General features: G+C 44.0%; 1 protein-coding gene across 1 annotated transcript; it reads left to right on the forward strand.

Moving 5' to 3' along the window:
• Nucleotides 1-9,634: 9,634 nt before the first annotated feature.
• On the forward strand, nucleotides 9,635-24,458 carry LOC140368694 (ubiquitin domain-containing protein 1-like). The gene is made up of 4 exons (XM_072455718.1): nucleotides 9,635-9,771; nucleotides 20,107-20,334; nucleotides 21,165-21,322; nucleotides 23,570-24,458. The coding sequence occupies exons 1-4, from the start codon at nucleotides 9,762-9,764 to the stop codon at nucleotides 23,843-23,845; spliced, it is 672 nt and encodes a 223-aa protein (XP_072311819.1). The 5' UTR covers nucleotides 9,635-9,761; the 3' UTR covers nucleotides 23,846-24,458.
• The last annotated feature ends 3,279 nt before the right edge of the window (nucleotides 24,459-27,737 follow it).

The following is a 27,737-nucleotide window of genomic DNA, read 5'->3' on the forward strand; positions in this document are numbered from 1 at the left end:
GGGGAAAGGCCGTGTGGTGTGGGGATTTTAATGCGCATAGCGCTTTGTGGTGCGGTAGTGGTACCGATAGGTGTGGGCAGGTGGTAGAGGGTTTTATCAATCAAAGGGAGTTGGTTTGTCTGAATGATAGGGGTGGGACCCGCTATGATATGGGGACCGGTGCGGAAAGTGCAATAGATCTTACACTTGTGTCCAAGGAGTTAGCTGGTGTTTGTAGTTGGGAGGTTCTTGGTAATCTTTCTTTTGGTAGCGATCACTATCTAGTCCGCACCGTGATTGGCTTTGGGAGCTGTGTGGTCAGGGGGATGAGGATCCAGAGGTGGCAGTTGGCAAGGGCGAACTGGGGGGCTTTCCTGAGGAAAGCTGATGATGGTTCTAGGGTTCTGCAGGAAGGAGGATTGACTCAGGTGGATGATCTCAATAGTGCAATTGTCTCGCTCATCACGCAGTCAGCGGTAGGCACGATTCCTAAGAGTGGTGGTAGTGGACATAGGAAGCGGGTTCCGTGGTGGACTGAAGCATGTGGTCATGCGGCGTTTCGCCGGCTAAGGGTTGCCCACACTGAGGGTGCCCTCATTGACTACAAGAGGGCCCGCGCTGTTGTGCGGAAAACTGTGAGAACGGCCAAGAGTGCCTATTGGAGGCGGTATTGTTCCAAAATTGGGAGAGAAACGCGTCTCGGGGATGTTTGGGGGATGATTAAGCGGATGCATGGGGTTGAGCGCCGTCATGGGACCCCGGTCCTAATACTGAATGGTGTTGAAGCAGTCAGCAACGTTGACAAAGCTGAACTGTTGGCCAGCACCTTTGTGTCGGTGCACAGCTCTGACAATCTCTCACCTGCGGAAAGGCACTACAGGGAGAGTACTTTGGCCCAGAATTCTGAGCTGATTGGGCACCAGCCTTCGACTCAAGATGACCTTGACCTTCCGTTTAGTTTGTTTGAGCTAAGGAGAGCACTTTCTAAGGCGAAACAGACAGCCCCGGGTAAAGATGAAGTGTGCTATGACATGCTCTCTCATTTGACTGATGACACGCTTGGGCTAGTCCTGGGTCTTTTCAACCGTGTTTGGGATTCAGGTTGTGTTCCATCTGCGTGGAAACAGTCTACGGTGGTGCCGGTTCTGAAGCCGGGTAGGCCAGCGTCTGACCCTTCAAGTTATAGGCCGATTGCCTTGACGTCGCAGCTCGGGAAAACGATGGAGCGCATGGTTACCGAGCGGTTGGATTACTTCTTGGAGAGTCAGGGTTTGCTTCCCGCGCACCAGAGTGGTTTCCGTAGGGGCAGGAACACCATGGATTCCGTGTTGTGTTTGGAATCTGATATCCAGCTGGCCAGGGCTCAGAAAGAAAAGGTTATTGCGGTGCTCTTTGATGTGGAGAAGGCGTACGATATGGTTTGGAAGGATGGGCTCCTCATTAAGCTGCGGAAGTGTGGTGTGAAGGGTAAACTGTTTAACTGGGTCCGGAGCTTTCTGTCTGGCCGGCGTATCCAAACCAGAGTGGGCGCTGCTTACTCTGGGGTCTATGGGGTGGAGAATGGGATCCCGCAGGGGAGTGTGTGTAGCCCTATCTTGTTCAATGTTATGATTAAGGACATCTTTGACGACGTGGATGGGTCTGTTGGGAGGAGCCTTTATGCTGACGATGGCGCTCTATGGGTGAGAGGGAGGAATCTCCGGTTTTACGAGGCGAAACTGCAAAGGGCAATACAGCAGGTGGAGCAGTGGACCCTGAAGTGGGGGTTTAAACTGTCCGTACGGAAGTCTCAAGTGATCTGTTTCTTCAATGGGCATAGGGACGTCTCCCTTCGACTGCATGGGCAGGTGCTCGAACAGGTCAGGGAGGTGAGGTTCTTGGGGGTCACCTTTGACGAGAGGCTTAGTTGGCGTCCGCACATTGATGAGGTCAGTGTCAAATGCAAAAGGGTGAATAACTTGCTTCGTTGTCTATCCGGCCAGGACTGGGGGGCCAGCAGAAGGTCGCTCCTGGGTATTTATCGGGCCGTCATGAGGGCGGCTATTGATTATGGCTGTATAGCCTACATGTCTGCGGCTGAGACTAACTTAAAGAAGCTTGATGTGGAGCAAGCCCAGGCCTTGCGCATCTGCTGTAGGGCTTTTAGGACCTCCCCTGTCTCGGCGCTGCAGGTTGAGTTGGGGGAATTGCCGTTACGGCTCCGGAGGCTAGAACTTCTGTTGGCTTACTGGGTGAATGTGCAAGGTCATACGAGCTCTCACCCGGTGAGGGACTTTCTCAGGGTTGATGGGGGGCAGAGTGAGGTTGGCGGTATGGTTTTCAGCCAGGTAGGAAATGCGAAGGCGCGGCTTGCGGGGGTTGGTGATCTGCGTGTGAGCCCGTCGGTGGCTTTGTCTGCTATGGCTCCGTGGAAGTTTGTCCCGGCTCCTGTTGATGTTAGCTTGCATGGCAAGCTTAGAGGAGTCGCTGGGAGGGCACCGCAGTTTGTCGTTCAAGCGCTCATCGATAAGCACTCAGGTGATGTGTTTATTTATACCGACGGGTCTAGGGATCCTGAGAGTGGGCGTACTGGCGCCGCTTATTTTGTGCCTGACCTGGGGCTAGCGGTCAAGAAGAGGTTGACAGATCGCCTTCTGTTTTCACGTCGGAACTTATAGCGATACGGTTGGCGTTGGAATGGGCGGAATCTGCTTTGCAGTGTTGCGGCATTGTGGTGGCTTCTGACAGCCTTTCTGCATTGCAAAGCATTAAATCTGGGAAATCGGATTGCAGACAGGATGTGTTGAATGGCATCTTCTGTCTGATGCTCTCCCTGTCCAGGAAGGATGTGAGGGTTTCCTTCATTTGGGTCCCTGCGCATGTGGGGGTGGATGGTAACGAAATGGCTGATGCACTGGCTAAACGCTCCCTTCGGCGGCCATCAATTGATGTGGCGGTTGAGTTGGGCAAGTCTGAAATCAAGCTCGTTATCAAGAGTCATGTGGTCGGCCTTTGGCAGGAATTTTGGAGCCACTGTGTTACTGGACGGCATCTCTATCACATACAGGGTAGTGTGGGTCCTTGCGGGTCTATGGGCAGGAACGCGTGGGAGGAAAGGGCCTTCACCCGCATGAGGATTGGCCATACTGGACTCAATTGGTCACTGAGTAGGATAGGCAAACATCCGACCGGTCTGTGTGGTCACTGTCGTGTGCCAGAGACTGTCGAGCATGTGCTGATTTGCTGTGAGGCTTATGATAGGGAAAGGGCCGGGTTGGCCTTGTGGTTTCGGAATAATGGGCGGGAGTTCAATCTGCGGAACGTTCTGGCGATCCAGTCACAGGGTTTGTGTCAGGCTGTGGTTGCTTACTTATGTAGCACAGGGCTGGGTAAACGTTTATAGAGGTGGGGGGTGTTGGAGACTGAGCCGAGGATGAGGAGCAAGAGGATGTTCTAACGCGCTTGGACTTCATGGGCCTAGAAACGCCAAAGTGATGGAAGAAGGACTTCTAAAGGATAAAACGACAAAGACGTCCCATGACCTCATGGGCTTTGTAAAACAACAAAGACGTCCCATGATCTCATGGGCTTTGTACTTCCAAAGCACCGAACGTCAAAGAGGGCGAGGAAGGTGAAGAAGAGTCTCCCTGGAATAAAGCCGGTTGGTCTCTGACATAAAACAACAACAACAACAACAACACAACAACTATTCTAGTCACAAAAACACATCATGACCTCATGGGCTTTGTAACGCCAAAGCAATGGGAGGAGTACTTTTACGGACTACGACAGAGTCTGAGGACTACGAAACGTCTGAGGAATAAAGTCTGGCGGTAATGCAACACTCGGATGCCAACCGCCATAAAACAACAACAACAACAACAACCAAAGCAATGGGAGGAGTACTTTTACGGACTACGACAGAGTCTGAGGACTACGAAACGTCTAAGGAATAAAGTCTGGCGGTAATGCAACACTCGGATGCCAACCGCCATAAAACAACAACAACAACAACAACAATAACAACAACAACAACAACCTGACAGTGATTACACAGACCGGTCGGATGTTTGCCTATCCTACTCAGTGACCAATTGAGTCCAGTATGGCCCATCTCATGCGAGCATAGGCTCTTTCCTCCCCCCACGTTCCTGCCCATGGATTTGCAAGGACCGACACTACCCTGTATGTGATAGAGATGCCGTCCAGTATCACAATGACTCCAAAATTCCTGCCAAAGGCCATACACATGACTCTTGATAATAGGTTTGATTTAAAATTTGCTTAACTCAACCGCCACATCAATTAATGGCCACCTATGGGAACGTTTAGCCGGTGAATTAGCCACTTCGTTACCATCCACCCCCACATGCGCAGAAACCCAAATGAAGGAAACCCTCACATCCTTCCTGAACAGGGAGAGTATCAGACAGAAGATGCCATACAACACATCCTGTCTGATATCCGACTTCCCAGATTTAATGCTTTGCAATGCAGAAAGGCTGCCAGAGGCCACCACAATGCCGCAACACTTTAAAGTAGATTCCGCCCATTCCAATGTTAACCGTATCGCTATAAGTTCTGAGGTGAAAACAGAAAGGCGATCTGTTAACCTCTTCTTGACCACCTCCAGGTCATGCACGAAATAAGCAGAGCCGGTACGCCCACCTTCAGGATCCCTAGACCCGTCAGTATAAATAAAGACATCATCTGAGTGCCTATCGATGAGCTCTAGAACAACAAACTGCGGTGCCCTCCCAGTGACTCCTTTTTTGTTAATATTAGCTTGCTATGCAAGCTAAGTTTGTTAATATTAGCTTGCTATGCAAGCTAATATCAACAAACTTTCAAGGAGCTATTGTAGACAAAGCCACCGAAGGGCTCACTCTTAGATCACCAACTCCAGCAAGTCGCGCTTTCGCATTTCCTACTCAGCTAAAAAACATACTGTCAGCCTCATTCTGTCCCTTATCGTCCCCGAGAAATTCCCTTACCGGGTGCGAGCTCGTATGACCTTGCACATTCACACAGTAAGCCAACAGAAGTTCTAACCTCCGGAGCTGTAACGGCAATTCCCCCAACTCAACCTGCAGCGCCGAGACAGGGGAGGTCCTAAAAGCCCTACAGCAGATGCGCAAGGCCTGGGCTTGCTCCACATCAAGCTTCTTTAAGTTAGTCTCAGCCGCAGACATGTAGGCTATACAGCCATAATCAATAGCCGCCCTCATGATGGCCCGATAAATACCCAGGAGCGACCTTCTGCTGGCCCCCCAGTCCTGGCCGGATAAGATAAGATAAGATAAGATATTCCTTTATTGTCCCACATGGGGAAATTTCATTGGTGCAACGCAGGTAGATACAAAGGTAGATACAGAAGAACAGATCACTTATAGGAAGTATGAAAAACACTTTCAGTAGAAGATCTCCTATAAATAAAAACTCCCATAGACAAATAAATAAATAAATACCATTGCATGTGATCCCGACAGTAATTGCACATGAATATGTGTCACGACAGCACATAGATTGCACATGAATTTCACAGTAATTGCACATGAATTCCAACAGCAATTGCACATATGACAACGAAGCAAGTTATTCACCCTTTTGCATTTACCACTGACCTCATCAATGTGCTGACGCCAACCAAGCCTCTCGTCAAAGGTGACCCCCAAGAACCTCACCTCCCTGACCTGTTCGAGTACCTGCCCATGCAGTCGAAGGGAGACGTCCCTATGCCCATTGAAGAAACAGATCACTTGAGACTTCCGTACGGACAGTTTAAACCCCCACTTCAGGGTCCACTGCTCCACCTGCTGTATTGCCCTTTGCAGTTTCGCCTCGTAAAACCGGAGATTCCTCCCTCTCACCCATAGAGCGCCATCGTCAGCATAAAGGCTCCTCCCAACAGACCCATCCACGTCGTCAAAGATGTCCTTAATCATAACATTGAACAAGATAGGGCTACACACACTCTCCTGCGGGATCCCATTCTCTACCTCATAGACCCCAGAGTAAGCAGCGCCCACTCTGGTTTGAATACGCCGGCCAGACAGAAAGCTCCGGACCCAGTTAAACAGTTTACACTTCACACCACACTTCCACAGCTGAATGAGGAGCCCATCCTTCCAAACCGTATCGTACGCCTTCTCCACATCAAAGAGCACCGCAATAACCTTTTCTTTCTGAGCCCTGGCCAGCTGGATATCAGATTCCAAACACAACACGGAATCCATGGTGTTCCTGCCCCTACGGAAACCACTCTGGTGCGCGGGAAGCAAACCCTGACTCTCCAAGAAGTAATCCAACCGCTCGGTAACCATGCGCTCCATCGTTTTCCCGAGCTGCGACGTCAAGGCAATCGGCCTATAACTTGAAGGGTCAGACGCTGGCCTACCCGGCTTCAGAACCGGCACCACCGTAGACTGTTTCCACGCAGATGGAACACAACCTGAATCCCAAACACGGTTGAAAAGACCCAGGACTAGCCCAAGCGTGTCATCAGTCAAATGAGAGAGCATGTCATAGCACACCTCATCTTTATCCGGGGCTGTCTGTTTCGCCTTAGAAAGTGCTCTCCTTAGCTCAAACAAACTAAACGGAAGGTCAAGGTCATCTTGAGTCGAAGGCTGGTGGCCAATCAGCTCAGAATTCTGGGCCAAAGTACTCTCCCTGTAGTGCCTTTCCGCAGGTGAGAGATTGTCAGAGCTGTGCACCGACACAAAGGTGCTGGCCAACAGTTCAGCTTTGTCAACGTCGCTGACTGCTTCAACACTATTCTGTATTAGGACTGGGGTCCCGTGACGGCGCTCAACTCCATGCATCCGCTTAATCATCCCCCAAACATCCCCGAGACGCGTTTCTCTCCCAATTTTGGAACAATACCGCCTCCAACAGGCACTCTTGGCCGTTCTTACAGTTTTCCGCACAACAGCGCGGGCCCTCTTGTAGTCAATGAGGGCACCCTCAGTGTGGATAACCCTTAGCTGGCGAAACGCCGCATTTCTTGCCCTAACAGCATAACCACATGCTTCATTCCACCACAGCACCCGCTTCCTATGTCCACTACCACCACTCTTAGGAATCGTGCCTACCGCTGACTGCGTGATGAGCGAGACAATTGCACTATTAAGATCATCCACCAGTCAATCCTCCTTCCTGCAGAACCCTAGAACCATCATCAGCTTTCCTCAGGAAAGCCCCCCAGTTCGCCCTTGCCAACTGCCACCTCTGGATCTTCGTCCCCCTGACCACACAGCTCCCAAAGCCAATCTCGGTGCGGACTAGATAGTGATCGCTACCAAAAGAAAGATTACCAAGAACTTCCCAACTACAAACACCAGCTAACTCCTTGGACACAAGCGTAAGATCTATTGCACTTTCCGTACCGGTCCCCATATCATAGCGGGTCCCACTCCCATCATTCCGACAAATCAACTCCCTTTGATTGATAAAACCCTCTACCACCTGCCCATTCCTATCGGTACCACCACCGCCCCATAAAGCGCTATGCGCATTAAAATCCCCACACCACATGGCCTTTCCCCGACCATCCTTACCGATACTATGTAAGGACTCTAACGTTAACTCACCACACGGATTATAAAGGTTAACCACAGTAACAGCTTCACCACCCAGCCAGACCCTCACCGCCAGAGCCTCCGGCGCTTTACTCACACTGACAACAACGTAATTTAGGTCATCTCGGACAAACACAGCCACACCTCCGCCTCTACCCTGCTCTCTATCATTCCTAACACACACATACCCTTGTATCCCAAAAACCCACCTAGGTTGTAACCAAGTCTCCTGCACGCACATAACGTGAGGCTTGTTCAACAAGGTAGAGACAAAATGCTTAAATTCCTGGCCATTAGCACGAAGACTACGCGCATTCCATTGCAAGACAACCACCGCCATTATGAGCCCCCGGAACCTGACGGCGCATCGGGAGCCCCCTCAATCCGACTGCCAGAATGGAGCAGGGTGCCTTCCCGCAGCGCATCCTCTATCTCCGCCCACTCGGGACCCCCAGCTCCAAAGTACTTCCCTGCAGCCTTAGCGATGATCCTAGTCTTTTCGGATTTCCTCTCGGTTTGACCAGTACAGTTAATCACTTCCAACATAAAGAGGAAGAAATCTTTCCTCTTCACAACCAGTACATCCTCTGCACCCACAGGGCCTCTGCCCGTGGAAGCCACACTCACAGGGATCCCAGTGGGGACCTCCCCCTGGCCGCGGGCAACGCTGCCCCCTCCCCTGTCGCCTAGGACACCAGCAGCACTGGCAGCCCCCACTGCATCCACCGTCACCTGACTACCAGACACCTTCTTGACCGCATCCGCGTAGGATATGCCTTGAGAGGCTCTAACTTTTTGCACCTCAGCAGCCCTCTTGCTGAACACGCATCCCCCGTAGGCAGAGCTATGCTCTCCCCCACAGTTACAGCACTTGAGTTTTGCTCCTTCGTCACACTTCCCATACTCGTGGTCTCCTGCACATTTACCACACTTCTGCTTCCCTCTACAGACCGCTGCAATATGCCCAAAGCGCTGGCACTTGAAGCAACGCAGGGGCAGCGGAACATATGGGCGTACGCCATAGCGAAGGTACCCAACGCACACCACACGAGGCAGGATCTCACCTTCAAATCTAATCATTATCGACAGGCTGTCACACCTTGCCCCATCCCGGGTCACCTACAACCGCCTAGCATCCACCACCTTAGCTCCAGTCAAATTCTCCTTTATGTCATCCACAGATTTCGTCGTTACGATAACTCCCCTGACCGTGCCTCTTACAGCATCAGACACAAGAATGTCCTTCCCACCCAGACACTTAGCTTCAATCGCCTTCCTTTGCTGAGCCACGTCCTTGCACACGACCAGCAGCGAGCCATCCCCAAGGACACTCGCATGCTTGACCACTCCCACAGCTACAGTCAGGCTCCTTGTCAACGCCATCGGATCCCACCCCTTAAAGGACGCATTATCCTGCGCGAGCTTTATGAACACCTTACACTCTGAACTCACATCCCCGATATCTGCAACCCCCCGCCCTGCTCCTCACTGAGAGAGTCCTCCATAGACGAGCAAGAAGACGCCCTACGCTGCACAGGACCAGTGGCTCCAGGGGAGTCCTCCCCGCTGTTCATATCGTCACCGACCAGGTCACTCCTCCTCTTCCTCGTCATACGGACCGAGGCGTTCCTCTATGTTGCCGTAATATCCAAACAACGCTCAATAATCCACCGTCAGCGTGTTTCTTCTGTTGTTTTTTCCTGGTGTTTTATGGCGGCTGGTATCCAAGAGTTTTGACCGCCTATACTTCAGACTTTATTCTTCAGACTTTATTCTTCAGACTTTATTCTTTAGACTTTATTCTTCAGACTTTATTCTTCAGACTTTATTCTTTATTCTGAGACCTTCTATATTCTTTAGACTTTATTCTTTCATGCGACGACATAATGCTTGTGCATTTGATTCTTTTCTGCTTTGTGCTCATGGGCTTTGAAGACAACGGCAAAAACTACAGAAGACGTACAACTACAGTAGGTAGTTCCATTTGGCTGCCAATCGCCATTAAAAGCAACACATCAACGACAACAAACACAGCTGTATGAGTCAGCGCCGCGTAGAAAGAGTCAGCGCCGCGTAGAAAACGGTCTGTGTGTGACGTCGAGGACCTGCTGTGGTAAAAGTGATCTACAGTGACGAGAAGTAACGCAAGTACGCCGGAAGAAGTTTGAGAAGCTCTGTGCTAATATATAGGTCGTCTTTTTATAGCGTAAAAGGTGTAAAACGATGAGCCTAGGTAAGGTTACACTCTCTTCACACATATCACACATTCTCGATCAGAGCCTAATTTTAGCCCGGGACGAGAGGAGCCGGGTGGGATGACAGTGAACATTTCTCATTGCGGTCGCTCTCTTTATAGACATGAAAACATGAATGTGGATATGATTACGAGCCGCCCGAGCATTCTCTGTGGTCCGCTTAGACATAATGATATCGCCGTTGATGTTTTCATTAGTGAGGATGTAGGCACCGCTAGTGTCTCCGTGCAACAGGAAGTGTGGGGCATTGTCGCGTAGGATTAGTTTGTTCTAGTCTAAACATGTGGGTTATTTGGTGTGTATGGTTATGTAAGAATCGATAAGTCTGGGTGGGAAAATGTGTGGGTGATCACGCGGTGATCTTAATACCTGGCAGTATCTTTTGAGCATGGCGGTGACCAGCCGAAGCATGGCGGCCCGCCATGCTAAAACCACTCAGCGAGAACACGGACATACAGTAAAAGACTTTCATGCAACGCAAATGAATTCAAACAAAGGGAATAAACTGGGGTGACAAGGTTGCATGACTCCAAATAACCGGCACGTAATAATTGAGAGAATATTGGTACCTTTTTTCAGCTCTGCTTTGAGACATGCCTTTTGTAGCTAAATGCAAATTAGTTCTACAGCAAATGTTCGCATTAGCATTTGCATTATATCATTACGTTTATTATATCATTTAGTGTGTAACTATCTTTATTTTATATATTTTAACATGTACTGCAGAGTGATGTCACCTGTAACACATATCAAAATGGCCTTTTATGTTTATAGTTTTAGATAATGATGTAACTGTCCAAGCTAGGACATATTTTCTTAAGCAGTCACACCACAGGATATTAAACTAAACTGGTGCATGTTCAAAGTATTTCAGAAAAGTGATTTTACAAAAATGGGAATATACCGTATTTAAGTCGCACCAGCCAAAAAATACATAAAAGAGAAGGGAATACGTATATAAGTCGCATATTTTGAGGGAAATTTATTTGACGAAATCCAGGACTAAGAACAGAAATTTCCTCTTGAAATGCAATTTAAAATAACATTAGAGAACATGGTGAATAGGTGTACGTATGCTAACGTAACACCTTCAGCTACATGACGCATAGACAACAAACTGTAATAAACTGTTGTAAGTGTCTGATATGTAAACGTAACATTTTAAGTTATTCAGATAACTATACCATAAAGAACATGCTTTACCAAAGCATCAGTACTACCCCAAATCCCTAAATCCATTGGTGTCACTTCTAAACAACTTCGAAAACTCCGGAGGTAGAGGAAGTGCCGATTCTACTTCGCTTAAAACCTAGCGCACCCTCTTGCGGTTGTGATGTGGCTGAGTGACGTTCCCATGGGGTGGTGTGTGACAAGAAGAAGTCGCGGACACTGTTCTGTACTTTTCGAAGATGTTTAATACAGATAACAGCATCATATAACAGGACAGCAGAAAACAGCGCCCTGGGTCAGCTGGTGATCAGGAAGACGAACCCCCTCTCTGGGCGTACCTCCCCTTATATACTGAAACCGCACAAAGACCGATAAACAATATCTGACAGGTATGATATCACACATGTAAAGGCCGGTTAGCCAATAAGAGATCAGATGTAAAGAATATCCATATTTGGGTAGGATGAGGACCGAAAAGCCCTCCTCTCTAAACTGGAGAACTTACAGAAATGAGATCATGAGAAAACACAGCTGTATACGAGGCATCTCAAGGCCTCGCAGCCAATGGAGACATCTCCCATTCGGTAGTTAATCAGATGTGGGCCCCTTACATTCCGTGGAATAGACATTTTGGTAGAAACACACATATTCCTAAAAGCCAGTCTCAGAATGAGGCCTAACTTTGCATGGACCTAGTTTTAATACACTTCATATTCCTCCCTTCTGAGTGATTAAGCTCAGATCAATTAATTAATTAGACACGATCAGCAACAAGCGAGAGCAAAAACCTGCTTGTCGATGCTTACTTTTGTTTAGCCGGAAAAATTCTCTCGCGGCACCAACCGTCAGTTGTTCTGACCGATCTTGGCTACCACCCCTTCTGGCTGTCCTTGATCGTGTTATCTAGCGACCTAAACAGCCTCACTCCTTTGATTATCATTAAATTTAAGAGTAAATTTGTATTTAGTCTTAAGTTATTATCCAATTGAATCAATCCTTAATCGCTGCTGTGTGAGGATATTTGTGTCGCCGCACAACCTAAACATCAGCACTGGATTATCAACAACACCTCAACACATCAACACATGAGCATAATTTATTTCATCCACCCTTTACTTATTTACCCCAATCATTTATTTAACCCTTTTAACATTCTATTAAAACTCTTTTCACCACTCCTCTCAGCGATGATTATGTTGTCTTCAAAGGTGTTGGTATGTTGTGATGTTTGGCTCCAGCGTTCTCCTTTGTTATTCCCAATGTCCACTCCAGTTATTGTCCATGTCCATTGTCCTTTTTAACAGCATTTCAGCATCGTCCTGGGAACAAAAAAAATAACTGACCAGTATCTTGTACCTTGCACTTTTCATGTAAAAACATCCTCTAAAAAGTATTTTTATTTTTTATGTGAACAGAATATATATATATATATATATATATATATATATATATATATATATATATATATATATATAAATGTGATAATATAATGGTTAACCAAATTTAATAAGTAAACAATCCATGGAATGTATACAACAAAAACAATAGAAAATAAATGTAAAAATGTATGTAATGGAATGTAATGTACTGTAATGTACTCCTCCCTTAAACCAGAACACTCCTTCTATGTGAGTGATAGGCTAACCATCATTCATGATCATGTGCATGCATCCCCTTTAAGGAACCATCACCATGAATGATAACTCCTGTTGAGTTAATCTAATTTACTATTAACTAATTCTAAACCCCATTTCCATTTTAGCTGTTGATGTAATAGTCAATGTTCTTGCTGTTTTAACAGACAACTTCATCTTTGGTGTTGTCCTAGTTAATGTTGATGTCAACGTTGACTCTCACTCACAGAGTCATCTTGTACTTAATCATTAATGTAATCATTAATGCAAATATTTCTAAACAGCACCAATCTATAATTTTGTCTTCACCTATAATGCAAAACGCCATTCATAATTTCTTCTAATCTAAATATTTCTCCCATTATTATAGAGAATATATCTTCTCTGATTATTTCCTCTTCCGTATTTTCCCTTAATTCAAGATTTCCCCTTTTTAGTCACTACTAAATTTAGCTTCCTATTTGGTTTTGAACCCAGTTATCAAATCAACTTCGTCAGTGGAAGTTGCTTAAACCCTTAGTATAGAGATTAATTTCTGTTCCAATTGTCACCACTGTTTTCCCCCATTTCAGACCGATTTGTCTGCAATGTCTGTAGAAAATTTCTCGTCAAATGTTCCATCATATCTTAACATCTGTTTGCATCTTGTTCTCTAATAGCTTTAAACTATGGTTCTTACCTCTTGTGCAAACACTGCGTTGACATGTATACCCGTCACCGCTCATGTGGTTTCATTTGAAATTGTAACTCACTTGAATGTTGTCAATGTCAGTGGAAGCTCTTCTCCCAGTTTAAACCTCTATTTTGCTAGATTATTTTCCAAAACGCTATTTCAAATTGATTTCCTAAATTAATCTAGTCTTTTATCTAGTTTAATCCCCTTAAATCCTATTGAACCCCAATTTGATCTAATTTTATTCAATTTCTAAATTTATTCAGTTTTTTATTATTCACAAATTCTGTCTTTCACCAGAAAGATTCTGTTTGACAGGCTCCACCTCCTTATGATTGTCTACACAAAACTTCACTACACACAAACTTGGCAACAGATTATGCATCTCTTCTGTTCAAGTTTTGTAAGTAGTTCAAAGTAAATATTGTCTCTGGTTGGTGTCTAATTGTCTCTTAACCTCCTCCCTTGCACCATGCGCTAAGCCATGTGCTTCAAGAATAATTAGAACCAACAGTCTAAAATCAAATCTTTAACATCTTTAAATCAAAATCATCTTTAATGTAATATTTTCTTTCAAATTCACCTAATATGTGACTTAAAGAACTTCTCCTCACTGCATTTTCACCGGTCACAAGGTTTGCAGCTTCTTCGGCTGTTCTGTTTACTTTGTGAGGCTTTTAGCTCTTAATTTATGTAGTACATTTAGCTATTGCTATTTATCTATTATTTATTATTATTATATTTTCCAATTCTTCATGCAGTATGGTAACTTCTTCTGAGACTTTGTCTCCCTTTTCCCCAATAGTTTCTGTAACACTTGATAGAGTCTTTATGACTCATTTATTTATTCAGTGAATAATTATCATGTCATCCATGTCTTGAATGATCGTCCTTTATAAATCTTGTTAAATTTCAGCCAAATTTTTTCTTCAAAAATGTTCTTAAAAATGTTTAGACTCCGTTTTAGTCCCATGGGAAGTCTTTCCTCAATTGTAATCTTCATGAATCGTTGATCTTCCTCTCGGATCTTCAGGGCATCTGTTAAACCCCAGACCCCAGGCCCCTGTAAGGGTTTACCGGGCCTCTCTGTCGTATGGCTGGGCCGTTGTATCTTCCTACGAACCCGCTTCTGAAACCTCCTCTGCATTCTCCTCTGAAGCTTCCTCTTTCTTTCCTGCACTCACGGGCGTAATGACCAAGCCGTCTGCAATTGTAACATTCTGCTGAAGATCTCTTCGGGTTTCCTTTATTGAAATTACCTCTGTTGTAGTTTTCTCGGCCTCTATCTCCCCAGGTTTGTTGCTGGTTAAAGGCTGGTTTGGTGAAGACAGTCTGTGGTCCCCATGACCCTGTCTGTGGTCCCCATGACCCTGTCTGTGGTCCCCATGACCCTGTCTGTGGTCCCCATGACCCTGTCTGTGGTGGCAGATTCTGAACCTGGTTTGGTTGTGTTTGAGGCAATGGCTGGTTCACTTGAGGATGATTTTGTATCACCATCGCTTGTCTCTTTTCTTTCTTCTTAGTGTCAACCAAATGCACTTGATCTAGCTTTTCCATCACCTCTTGGTCTTGTACCTTTTTCCGATATAGCTCCACGTGATGAGCTATGTGGTCTGAATAAACACTAATTGTCATGCTTCCAAGGCCAACCACTTTTTCCAATTTCCTTCTTACTGGTGCCGGCAAGCCTTTCTGAATTTTAGCTCGCAAAATGGACTGTTCCATTGGGTTCGCCTCTGGGTTGTTGCCAGTAACATTTCCCCACACCTGATGAGCTTTTGATACGTATGCTCTTGGATTCTCCTCCAGTCCAAGCGGTTGAAGAATGATATTGTCTGGATGAACGTTTGTTGGAAACATCTCACACATTGCTCTACAAATGGCTCCCTTACAAGCAACGAACAGCTCTGCGTCGTACACTGCTGTATTCGCATATTGGTTCAGTCCTGCTTTTGTCAAGACTTCTTGCATCCCTGCCATGCCAAGAATAGTTGCTAGTAGTCTCTTCATATCTCCCATTGCAGCTTGTGTCCCCACTAGCATCTCCTCCAGTTTAGCTATCCAGGGGTGTGCACCATCTTGAAGTATGGGCAACTTTTCCATCAAATCCGACATATCGACATTTTGCCATGGTTTGTATTCCATATTTTGTCCTTTTATTAGTATTGGGCACATCTTCTGGTTTATTCCCTTTGTCACTGTTCTGTCACGCAATTCATAATGTGAAAGCTCTGAGAACGAAAGTCGATGTTTACTAGATGCTTTTGGTCTGTTCTCTGCATCTCTCCAGGATGTTGAATCAGAATCATCACTCTGATCTTGAGTCTCCTTATTTGAATCTGTTCCATCTTCTGACTCTTCATCGCTGTCTTCTGTTTCAGTGTCATTGTTCTCCTTTTGTGTTTTGCATATCACCTTTAATGACTTCTTGCCTTTCTTCTCCGCGGCAGCCAAAACTCTCTTCACAGCTGGATCGTATCCATTCGCTGCTCCTTCTTCTTCATCACTTTTGTCATTTTTGGTGGACAATTTTCTGAGTCTTTGTCCCACGGTTTTTGAGCTTGTCTTTTTCTTCTTCTTTTTGTTTTTGAGTTTTGGATACATTGTTACAGTTGTTTTAGCTTTACCAGTCTCTATTACTTGTTCATTTTCATCTTCAATTTTGTATCTTCCATCTTGAGTCATCACTGGAAGCTGTGGATATTCTTTTGCAATATCCTGTAATTTCTCGTAAGGTGGCGGCGTCTTTTTCAGTGTCGCCTGCATGTGTGAGTATGGTCTATTAACCTCTTCCATCAGCTTGTCCACTTTTGGTTTATTGTTTTCCATTTCTGTCTTTATTTTCTCCCGTTTTTCTTTATTGTTCTTTAGCCATTTCTCTCCTTCGTTTTTGAACAATTGCATCACTCCCAAATCGATTCTTCTCTTCTCTTTGCGTCTTCGTCCAGTTCTTCCTTTCTTCTGGTCGACTCTGTATGTTGTAATCAATACTTGCAGTGTTTTGATTACATCCACATTCAGAGTTCCTTCAGTTGGCCAGGGTTGTTCAATGTCCGGCCAGCGACGGTTCCATTTTTTGGAAATCTTCGGTACATTTTCAACAAGAGGGTTGTTTTTCTGCACCAATCCCACTGGAGTTATCAGTCTTAGTGTCGCCATTTTGTTATATTTTAAAGTATTTTATTTAGATTTATTTTGTTTTCTTTTATTAAATGAATTTACCTCAACGTAGTGTTTTCTCTAACACTTCCCAAGTTATTTAGTCCTTTTGATAAAAACTTCAAGGACCGTTTGCCAACCTCAGCGGATGGGAAAGAAATTGGTGTCCAATGTCAACCAAAATTCAAAATTATGACGAGAGTAAAAATAAATCCAATGTCTATCAAAAATCAAAGTTATTTTTATTTAACTAAAGAGTAAAAATAAACAAATTCAAAATTATACCTTATCCAATTAACCTTAAGATATGAGAAAATCAAAGCTATATTTTTATTCAATTGAAATAAAATTTCAGCAAAATCTCAGGATACGCAGTGGACCAACTAAAAATGTAAAATTCTTAATTGTAGAAATATGTCTTATCGTATGGACAACATCAACAATCAGAAATTGGTTCAAAGTTATTTTCTATCTGACTTAACATTAAAATTGTACCTTATTCGACTCAAATTAGGATATTGTATCACTGGTTATTCAAATTAGGATATATATATATATATATATATATATATATATATATATATATATATATATATATAACTTAATTTTTTATCCGATTAAGTAGCATAAAAACAATTCTTTACTCACAATGGACCACACCAATGCAACAGTTCTCGATTGTAAAGATACGCCTTATCTTATGTAATTATGTGTACCCCCAAAAATCAGTCATTGCCAAGTTTTTGCATAACGGAAGTATGTGATTATAAATGTGTAATTACACAGTCTTTTTTAATGCAAGAGTTTGTGAATAGAAACAAACTGGCCTTTTGCAAGGTCTTCTCCTCCAGTTGACGGCTTGGTTTCTTCAAACTGTTCCGCTCCGTTTCCTGTCTCCTTCTGTCACTCCGATCTCGTATGTTGTCGCAATAACAGAAAAGAGAAAACAGTGATTAGTTCACGTTAATCCTTTGCCAATTCAAGTTATTTCAAACAATTATCATAACATAATTTTCATCATGAATAATTTTCTTAATCATCCAATAAAGTATCTTATTTTTGTAATACCATTCATTCATTTTTTCAATTTTCTCGTTAATTAACGTCTTTTGATTTCCAACTTCCTCCCTTTTATTATTAATCTTATAATAATAAATCGAGTACAGCCTGTGATAACAAACGGTCGAGATAGCCTCTTAGTCCGATGTATCTAACAATCTGCTTTTTTCTCTCTCTCTTTTCCTGCTACTTCTTCGCACCCTGCTCTGCCTCACACACACGTAGGAGGAGCCAATAGCTCCGCCCCCCAATAGCGTTAACCTGCTCAGTCTCTCTTCCTGTCCTCTGTCTGGGCACTTCCGCCGTGCCTTCCCTCTTTCTCTGTCTTTCTTCACACCCTGTAGGAGGAGCTAAACTCCGCCCCCGACTTCTAAAACTTGTCTGAGACGGGATCAAGTCTTCCCTCTCTCTTAACGGACACCACAAAACGGAAAAATGCGACACCCCGGACTGACACACACAAATACAACGTCTGCTGCTCAACTTAAAGTAGATTTCCTTTTTTCTTAAAGTTAAACTTCAAGTTTCTTCAAACTTAGAAAGACTATCTGTGTCCTCTTTCTGTGTCACTCTGAAAACACAATTTCACTCTGCAAACAACTAAAAAACGCACAAAGACAAAATAACCTTCAAGTTCCAGCCTCAAAGATAACTAACAACGCGCTCTGGATTCACACACACAAAGACAAACAAGGTAACTATATCTTATAACCAAAAAACAAAATCCCACATAAAAACCAACAAACAAACAACAAACTCGAGTAACGTAAAACTTATTTGCATGCTTTTTAATCTCAACTTCAAACTGTAACAGCGCTCAAAACTAAATCTTCTCTCTTCAGTTTAGCCATTTGCTCCCCTCCCCTTTCTCCTTCTCTCTGACACTCACTGACACACCAAAACGCAGCAGCAGAAAGAAAAACGAAAAAGGTGGGGGCTTAGCGCCTGGAGCTCTCATATTTTTAACACTTTAAACTTTAATCTTTAATCTTTAAACTTTAACCCTTAACGTCCGCCTTCTAAATCTAGTTCCAAAATGCTTCTTGGAAACGCATAACATAACCTAACTACCCGTTATACGTCTCCTCAGCATCCTCCTTCAGTTTATTTTTCCAATTTGACTAACAAACTTCATTTCAACTTTAAACTTAAACCTTTATTGTCTAAATCTGGTTCCAAAATACTTCTTGGCAGACGTATCATCACCTAGGTACCAAAATTGACAACTTAAAACCGTGGCCACGGACTTTCTTTGTCTATACGTCTCCTCAGTATCCTCCTTCAGTTTATTTATGCCAATTCAACAAATTTGAGACGCGTTCCTTCTTCTCACACAAACACGCCTCACAGAACATCTCCCCCACACAGCTCTTTAACGGAAACAGGCATAGGACAACAGCACTCACACAGCATCAAACCAAAGGTTGAAAGGTAGAACTCACCTAGGCCAATGATTTTCTGCTGTTTAGAGGCTTCGATCCAGTCTGCAATCCGTCCCAATTTCGTGGCGCCATTTGATGTGGTTTAAGTGACGTTCCCATGGGGTGGTGTGTGACAAGAAGAAGTCGCGGACACTGTTCTGTACTTTTCGAAGATGTTTAATACAGATAACAGCATCAGATAACAGGACAGCAGAAAACAGCGCCCTGGGTCCGCTGGTGATCAGGAAGACGAACCCCCTCTCTGGGCGTATCTCGCCTTTATATACTGAAACCGCACAAAGACCGATAAACAATATCTGACAGGTATGATATCACACATGTAAAGGCCGGTTAGCCAATAAGAGATCAGATGTAAAGAATATCCATATTTTGGGTAGGATGAGGACCGAAAAGCCCTCCTCTCTAAACTGGAGAACTTACAGAAATGAGATCATGAGAAAACACAGCTGTATACGAGGCATCTCAAGGCCTCGCAGCCAATGGAGACATCTCCCATTCGGTAGTTAATCAGATGTGGGCCCCTTACATTCCGTGGAATAGACATTTTGGTAGAAACACACATATTCCTAAAAGCCAGTCTCAGAATGAGGCCTAACTTTGCATGGACCTAGTTTTAATACACTTCAGTTGTCAGTGTGAAAATAATCACATGTGAAATGCGGTAGCCAGTATGAAAATAAAAAATAATATCACTTAAGTCGCTCCGGAGTATAAGCACCCTGGCCAAACTATAAGTTATAGTCCGGCAAATACGGTAATTATTATTTCTTTTAAACCGTAGCTTGAATCCTGAACCCCAGAGCTCGTCCTGGAGCATAATGACAGATGTAACGTCTTTTTTAAATACAGTATCTGATTTTTCATGTCACATGGCAGGACACACATTGGATTACAGGATCACATTTCTGATATATTTTTTATTATTTAAAGAAGAAATCAACATGTTCTTTTTTGTAAATACTTTATGCCGACACCAATATTAACTGTCTGACATGGATAACTCTTCAAAAAATGTCACATTTGCGCATTTGTTATGTCAAATTTTAGAGGAAGAAAACTGTTATTTAGAAAGTTATTTCAAGTGCAAACCAATGAACATCGATGTCAAGTACAAGTTACAAACATTTGTTTTGCAGTGTCAGACTAAATGATGAGACAAAAATTCTCGTGTCTTAGGCCGCAATGAACCACTGCGCAAGGAGCGTCCCAAATGGAAGAGTGACTACCCGATGACTGAGGCCCAACTGCGCAGCAAGCGGGACGAGTACTGGGACACCGCTCCAGCCTTCGAAGGCCGTAAGGAGATTTGGGACGCTCTGAAGGGTGCCACTGAAGCCCTGGAGAACAACGACCACGATCTCGCCCAGGCCTTCGTGGACGGAGCCAGCATCACACTGCCCCACGGTGAGTACTTTGCAGGGGTTACGCCATGTGGAATCAATCCAAAAGTGTGACACAGTAATAGAGGTTTGATCTGGAAGGTCCTACATTCATATCTGAGTGGAGAGGTGGTTTAAAAGTAATCTAAAGTACTGAGTCATGCATAATACAGGGTGCCTGATATCCAAAATACACCGTCTAGAGCCAAACTGAAGCCGAACCGTGCGCTTAGATTTGTTTATTTCAGTGATGCATCTTATCTTATCTTAAACAGATGGTCATTGGTCATGTAATATTTAAAATCAAACTTCTCTCACCTCAGAGTAAGGGTTAAGTGCTTTACTCATTCTTTTGTCAAAATCGGCAACGTTTTTCAGTCGCCCATGATATTTTTTGACGTTTTTTATTTTCTCATAAGCAGACCATGTGTGTTTTGATACGGACAGACCATGTGTGTTCCTGATTGGCCAAACCACCTGTCATCATTGCCATCTAAAATCAGGGAGATGACTGCTGCTCTATACGATCTGTATAGAGATAATATTCTGGACTTTCCAAGCAATAATATAGGATTTTAACATTTTAAATCAAACCAATAGCCAAAAGTAAGTTTCACATGCAATAATATCTATTAGCTGCTCTTCTACGGCCAAACTTATTAATATATTTACATTTTTGATGTCTTTAAATAATACACACAACAATAAAATAAACAGTCCTTGAATGCGTGAATTTAATTGTTTGTGAAAAGTCTGTATTTTCAAAGTAGATGCTTGGAGTACTTGAAGTACATAGTTCTTGCTTTTCATTCATTTTTGGCCTTCACATGATTTGATTGCGGCGTTTCCCTGAAGGTTCTTTGACGGAGTGTTACGACGAGCTGGGGAACCGTTACCTGCTGCCCGCATACTGCCTGGCCCCTCCCGTCAACATGATCTCCGAGCGCGGCGACGACGAGCCCAGCGTCAGCCCCGAGCCCCCCGCCGCCCCCAAGAAGGAGTTCCTGCTCAAGGTACCGCCAGGGACGTGCATTCAGGAGCGGCAGGGGAGGCAGGGCCTCACCTGTCAATCTTGGGAATTTTTTTTTTTTTTTAATTAAATATAAAAAAATATTAATATTTTGTCATCTGGGATGTATTATAAACCCACTTTCCGTTTGAATCCAATATCGAACAATATTATGTCAAATAAGAATGTCAAAATATTCAGATGCCGTTCACATACAGGGAGGAGGCTGCACCTGCTCAGCTGCTGGAGCACACGCACACACTCCTCACAAACTGAGCTGGTGCAATGCAAATGATGTGTCACTCTCCCTCTGTTTATAACAAATAAAACACTCTGACGATGTGCTCAGTGCTTCCATATTCTAAATAATGTATGAAATCAAATCAAGCCGTTTGCATTTCCGGGTTGGTGAGGGGGTCCAAGGTCTGGGTGATATTTCTTAACTATTATGTTAAGGGTGTTGCACAACCCTTATCATTATCAATTATACACTTAGGATAGACTACGAAACGTGAAAAAAGCATGTTATGGCACCTTTAAGGCGTAATGGATGCTTTTTCGGCGATTTGAGAACGCAGGCGGAAGTGCGCATGCGCACTCCCCCGTGCGGACTGATACAACACACACGTGCGTTTGTTTATTAGCGCAACGGATTGCATCGCATCTCTCTGAGGGAACTATATTATGATGCGCTTAGACACGTGGAAACGTGCTGCTCTCGTGGGGACAAGCCGCACGCGGCTGCAGGTGAGCGGTAGGTGCGTTTTATGATTGATACGTGGCAGGACTAATCGGCCGTCCACGCCACAAGGAAATAAGACTCAAATTGATGCCAAAAAAATCGTCCATTCAACCTTTAAAGGCGCAAAGGACGATTTTTCGGCGATTTGAGAACGCAGACGGAAGTGTGCATGCGCACTCCCCCGTGCGGACTGATACAACACACACGTGCGTTTGTTTATTAGCGCGACGGATCGCATCTCTCGTCTCCCGTAGATTTCCGTCTTCTTCTGCGTCAGCTCGAACAGTCTTTCTCCTTCTTCATTTTGTCCCGTACACTGAGGGAACTATATTATGATAGATCAATGCGCCTAGACACGCGGAAACGTAGGGACGAACCGCACGCGGCTGCAGGTGAGTGGTAGGTGCGTTTTATGATTGATACGTGGCAGGACTAATCTGCAGTCCACGCCACGAGGAAATAAGACTCAGATTTGGGCCAAAAAAATCGTCCATTCAACTTTTAAGTATTCTTTACGGAAATTCCTGATGATGAACAAGATGCAAATTTACTCTCAACACCAACGCCACTAAAATGTACTCTACCGGCAGCAGTACTTGTACTAGTAATGTTTTAATTCATTAATACAGTTATACAGTTATACAGTTGCGTTTAAGACATATATAGAGATGATTAAATAATGGAGTACAAGTACATGTTTAAAATCTACTCAAAGAAGTATAATTACCCCCTAAAAATTACTCGGGTGGTGTTAGTATACGTGCAAATCCAAGCACGTAATACAAGCACGTTTTGTTTTAATAAATGTTTACTGTTAAAGTGTTTTTGGGTTGATATAATTTGCGGCTCTGGACCCGCACATTTAGAAGTATGATAAACCTTTGTGCTTCATGCGTGTGTTCTGCGATGGCATGTTGTCCTAGGTAATGCAAGCATTTCGCAGCTTCGTTTGTCCTGTTTCAGTCCAATTGATTGTATCCAAGACGTGAATATGGACATGGAGAGGTCGTGAGCACATGCGTGGTTTGGGGAGAGTCGATCCCTCTATCGACAAGCCCGGGTTCACATGTACTTTGGACAATCGATTTAAATAGGACGAGGCCTCTTATCTGGTTTTCCTGGCCTGTGTTTGTGTCTGGAATAGCCACTAGAGGGTGCACTAGAGCTGACTACATGGAGCGTTCTACTGCTCAATCTGCAACAAGATGACCAGTTTAGTGACAATACTCTACGACACAATTCTAATATTGGCTTAATTTAGTTCTGTTCACATTTTGGGCCTTCTTTAGCTAGTTTCCTGGTTAGTGTTTTGGCCTCCTTTACCGCTAATAGTCCTCTTAAACACAGTATAGATCTGGTGGTATTTGGAAGGCCAAACGTTTTCTTAAGTGCTACTTGGTATGAAACGTTTGCAAACCTCTGCTCTAGTCTAATCGACAACACAATTGGCCAATATCTGAAACGATTGCTATCCCCTCACATCTCCCTACCCTCTTTTACCCCCTGCAGGTGCGGCTGTCCACGGGGAAGGACTTGAAGCTGAGCGCCAGCATGGCCGACACCATCGGCCTGTTGAAGAAGCAGCTCCACACCGAGGAGGACATCGACATCGCCTACCAGCGCTGGTTCTTCTCTGGCAAGCTGCTCACGGACAAGACGCGACTGCAGGACACCAAGATCCAGAAGGACTTTGTCATCCAGGTCATCGTGAACCCGCAGGCCCTCGATTCTCCCAAACTGTCCACCATTGCTCCACAATCAGATGGTGACATGCTGGAAAACTAGGGATATGAACTCAAGTGCTGCTTTGAACTAGAAAGTCTCTATTTTTCTAAGATTTGCTGCACACTATCTGAAGATTTTGGCCTCTTGTCAGAACTTTGCATTCAAAAATAAAAGTGCCAACAGAAGAATCTTATCTGTGAATTGGAACACTTACAAAACAACTACATTTCTGTCCAAGGACATTACAGGCCTCTACGATGACACTTTGTGTTTAAAGAGGAAACGAGCTTTTTTGCACATTTGATGAAACTTGTGGTAGTTTGTGTGCCTTCTGTTATCATAAAAGGGTCCTAAAACATTAGTTTGTCATTAATCTTTGTGTATTTTTAGTTGTCTAATCCAAACCCAACTTGATTTTGAATATCCTGACCTATTTTGAGTAAGAAAGTTAACTTTATACATTTAAGTAGCTGATAAAGATAAGACTGTTTCCCTTTCCTTCCATTTATTGTAACTAAAGATAACTCCTTTATGCACAGTAGTATTGCACCTATGAATGTAATCTACAATTCCCTCACCAGCTTTTGTGTAAGAGTTACAAAATCTCTGCTTATCAACACATACAAAAACTCAAATCGATCCTTTAAAACACAGGGACATTGCAATTCATTCATAAAGGATACGAACATTCAAATCATATAATCACTTCTTGTTCTTTCGCCTTAAAAGTTATGTTCTGTTTTTATGGTGAAATATAATATTAAAAACGAGTATATTCAACATTTTCATTTTTCCAGCGTATGTTAGGATGTCTGTGTAAACCCTCAGTCATCCAAGATTCAGTTGTCGTCTGGACACATTTCGACTCATCCAAGAGTCATTCTCAATCTGCGGATCGAGTCTGGGAACTCAGATCTTTATCCTACTCTGATTAGGCCTCTTCTTTGTATCCTAATATAATTGTATATAATTGTGTTGCTTTAACTGCAGTGTTCCACCAAAGGCTATAGTCACCTCGTTTCCATGGAGATTGCTTGATTTTTTTTTGCGTTAAGAGTCCAGGTGATACATGTAGGATTAAATGTAACATAGCCATTTGAAAAACTTCAAACGTAAAGTGATGATCTAGCTACATATTGTACTAAGTACTTGGGGAAAAAAAGCACAATTTTCTCCTTTAAAATTTAAATAAAAGGTCTTTGATGTTTTTTTTTTTTATGCATCGACTCAAAATGACCCCAAGATGGCACTGTTCCACTTATATTGAGTAAAATCAGTTCGATACTAGGAATTGAGACTTATATTCTGCATTGTATGTTGACAAATGGCGTCTTTACCCCGGAGTACCACAAGATGGTGCTCTGCTTTTAGGAAAATGAAAAAGTCCAACCCAGGCAGACAAGGTAAGAAGATGGAAACATTTTTGGCTGTTTACCTCAACTATGCAGTTAAAAAAAAGTCTGTTAGGTCACTTACAGAAATCTACTTTAGAGCAGTTTTACCAAGACGGATATGACAAATCAATTCTTAATCAGTTACAGTATTATTAGAATACCCCACTCAGAGGTAATGCAATAGTTCCTGGACATAGAAGGGGATTTTTTTCATCCACTAGTGCCAAGTGCAAGTCTCTTTTTGCAGATTCAGTCATCCTGAGACCCACTGAGAATTGTGGCGCACCAGATCACGAAAAAGCCCCTTCTGAGACTGTAGTTTTTACCCTGAAATCGAGATTTGTGGTCACTAACCTGCATTTTACAGACCAGTAGAGCCACGATGACCCAGCTGAATCAGACGCAGTGGCTTTGGGGTTATAACATTGTCGCCAAACTATTATAATATAACTTTACATTTTTACCTCAATATTGATTTAGTAATAGGCATGTATGGGAGCTTAATTGTGCCACATTTCCTTCCGCTTTTGGACTATAACAAGCAAATCTCCCCATTGTGATGCCTTCGTTATAACTTCCCCATATTACTACCAATAATGACGCACATTAGGCCTAACCTAATAACTTACAGCCAGTCATCATGATAAAAATTGGAAGTGTTGCTCATTTAGCTATTGCAGAAACTCAATTTATCATAAAATGTTCACAGCTAAACCTAGACAAAGTTTTTTTTAGGAATCTATGTGTCTGTGTGTTGTTATTTCAAAACTGTCAATGTAGATCAATTATATGTCTATTTCCATGGCTAGGAAGTAGGAACCTGAAAATGCTTGCATAGTCGAAATGCTAAATTTAACAAACACCCTCAATGGTTGATTAGCTTACTGCTAATAGTCCCCGAAAATAAACGGAAAGTGGATATTTTATGCAATTCGTTTTTTCTTGGAGGAAGTTGTCTGGCTTCTTTTCAGGAGTTTTTTTTGTTATTTTTGACACTACCTTTTGTTGTAAATATAGTAAAGACTTACATTTACTGGAGAAGTTACTCATGAGGATGTTTATGAGACAGCGTGTGCGTAGGATAATGACCCAATCATTATGCAAAGCAGACGTGTCCAGAATAGACAAAAATCCTCTAGGGTCAGAACCTCGGGCTTGTTTGAAACGTTAGGCCTCGACGTGTGCATGTGACGCTCATTATGCTAGCTAGCTTTAGCCGCTAATCTTTACCGTCACTCTTATCCACTTACTTAACGCTGGCCTAACCTAAGTGGTGTAATACCGCACGCAGTAAGTGCTGGTAAACTGCACAGATGAACTGTCTGACCTCGTGGCCATGTCCAAGCGGAGTCCAGCTAATAAAGGACAAGTGTGTGTCTGTGGGGTTAGTAGTGCTGCTAGTTAGTTGTCAACAACCAGAACAAGCAATAACTCTTAAAATCTGTTGATTAACTGACAAATGTCACAAGGTGTTTTTGATCAGCTTTCTCGAGGGCTAGTTGAACTAAAATGCATTTAAGATCATATATTTTAAATTTTGTAAAAGAAATATTAAAATCTTAGCCCAGAATAGGTCATTCTTTAGGTATATTATTTCACTTCCTGTTTGTAATTGATGACATCGCACAAGGAAAAAACCCAGCAAACTCTGGGAAAAATCTTGTCAAACGTTTGACAAATAAAATTAAACAAGAGTGACTGTATTGTGTTTAAAAGGTCAAAAAGTTTATCTTATGTAAACATGCCTACACTTTGACTGGAATGAGTATACCTAGGCTGGCGAAACAGTTGCTGTATGATGTATAAATGATTACACTATTAAGGCTTCACACCATTCTTAGTGCAGTCTGTAAAGTCCAGTGGGTGAATAAATTCACAGAATTTCCCACAATGCACTTGAAATGTAATGAACAGAGGTAGTGTGATTATGGATTTATTGTTCCCTCGCTATATCGCGGACTCGCTGCTTCGCGGATTTTCATCATGCATTGTGTTCTGCATTCTGATTGGCTAAACAGTCTCTCCGCGTCTTCTCTACCTGTGTGTCAATAACGTTATGGATTAATATGTACACGTACGTAAAACCGCTTGCCAAATTGAAGTTTGCGAGGCCGGTGAGAGCGCGCGCGTGAGCTCCGGGAGAGGCCGGTGAGAGCGCGCGCGTGAGCTCCGGGAGAGAGCGGTGAGAGCGCGCGCGTGAGCTCCGGGAGAGGCCGGTGAGAGCGCGCGCGTGAGCTCCGGGAGAGGCCGGTGAGAGCGCGCGCGTGAGCTCCGGGAGAGAGCGGTGAGAGCGCGCGCGTGAGCTCCGGGAGAGGCCGGTGAGAGCGCGCGCGTGAGCTCCGGGAGAGGCCGGTGAGAGCGCGCGCGTGAGCTCCGGGAGAGAGCGGTGAGAGCGCGCGCGTGAGCTCCGGGAGAGGCCGGTGAGAGCGCGCGCGTGAGCTCCGGGAGAGGCCGGTGAGAGCGCGCGCGTGAGCTCCGGGAGAGAGCGGTGAGAGCGCGCGCGTGAGCTCCGGGAGAGGCCGGTGAGAGCGCGCGCGTGAGCTCCGGGAGAGGCCGGT

This window comes from Eucyclogobius newberryi, unplaced genomic scaffold, assembly GCF_026437365.1.
Source record: "Eucyclogobius newberryi isolate DKJ021-1_F unplaced genomic scaffold, fEucNew1.0.hap1 SCAF_20, whole genome shotgun sequence".
NCBI classification, from domain to species: Eukaryota; Metazoa; Chordata; class Actinopteri; order Gobiiformes; family Gobiidae; genus Eucyclogobius; species Eucyclogobius newberryi.

Coding starts and splice junctions, on each gene's coding strand:
- LOC140368694 (XM_072455718.1), top strand. Junction 20,335..21,164: donor CAGCATCACACTGCCCCACG/GTGAGTACTTTG, acceptor GTTTCCCTGAAG/GTTCTTTGACGGAGTGTTAC. Junction 21,323..23,569: donor AGAAGGAGTTCCTGCTCAAG/GTACCGCCAGGG, acceptor TACCCCCTGCAG/GTGCGGCTGTCCACGGGGAA.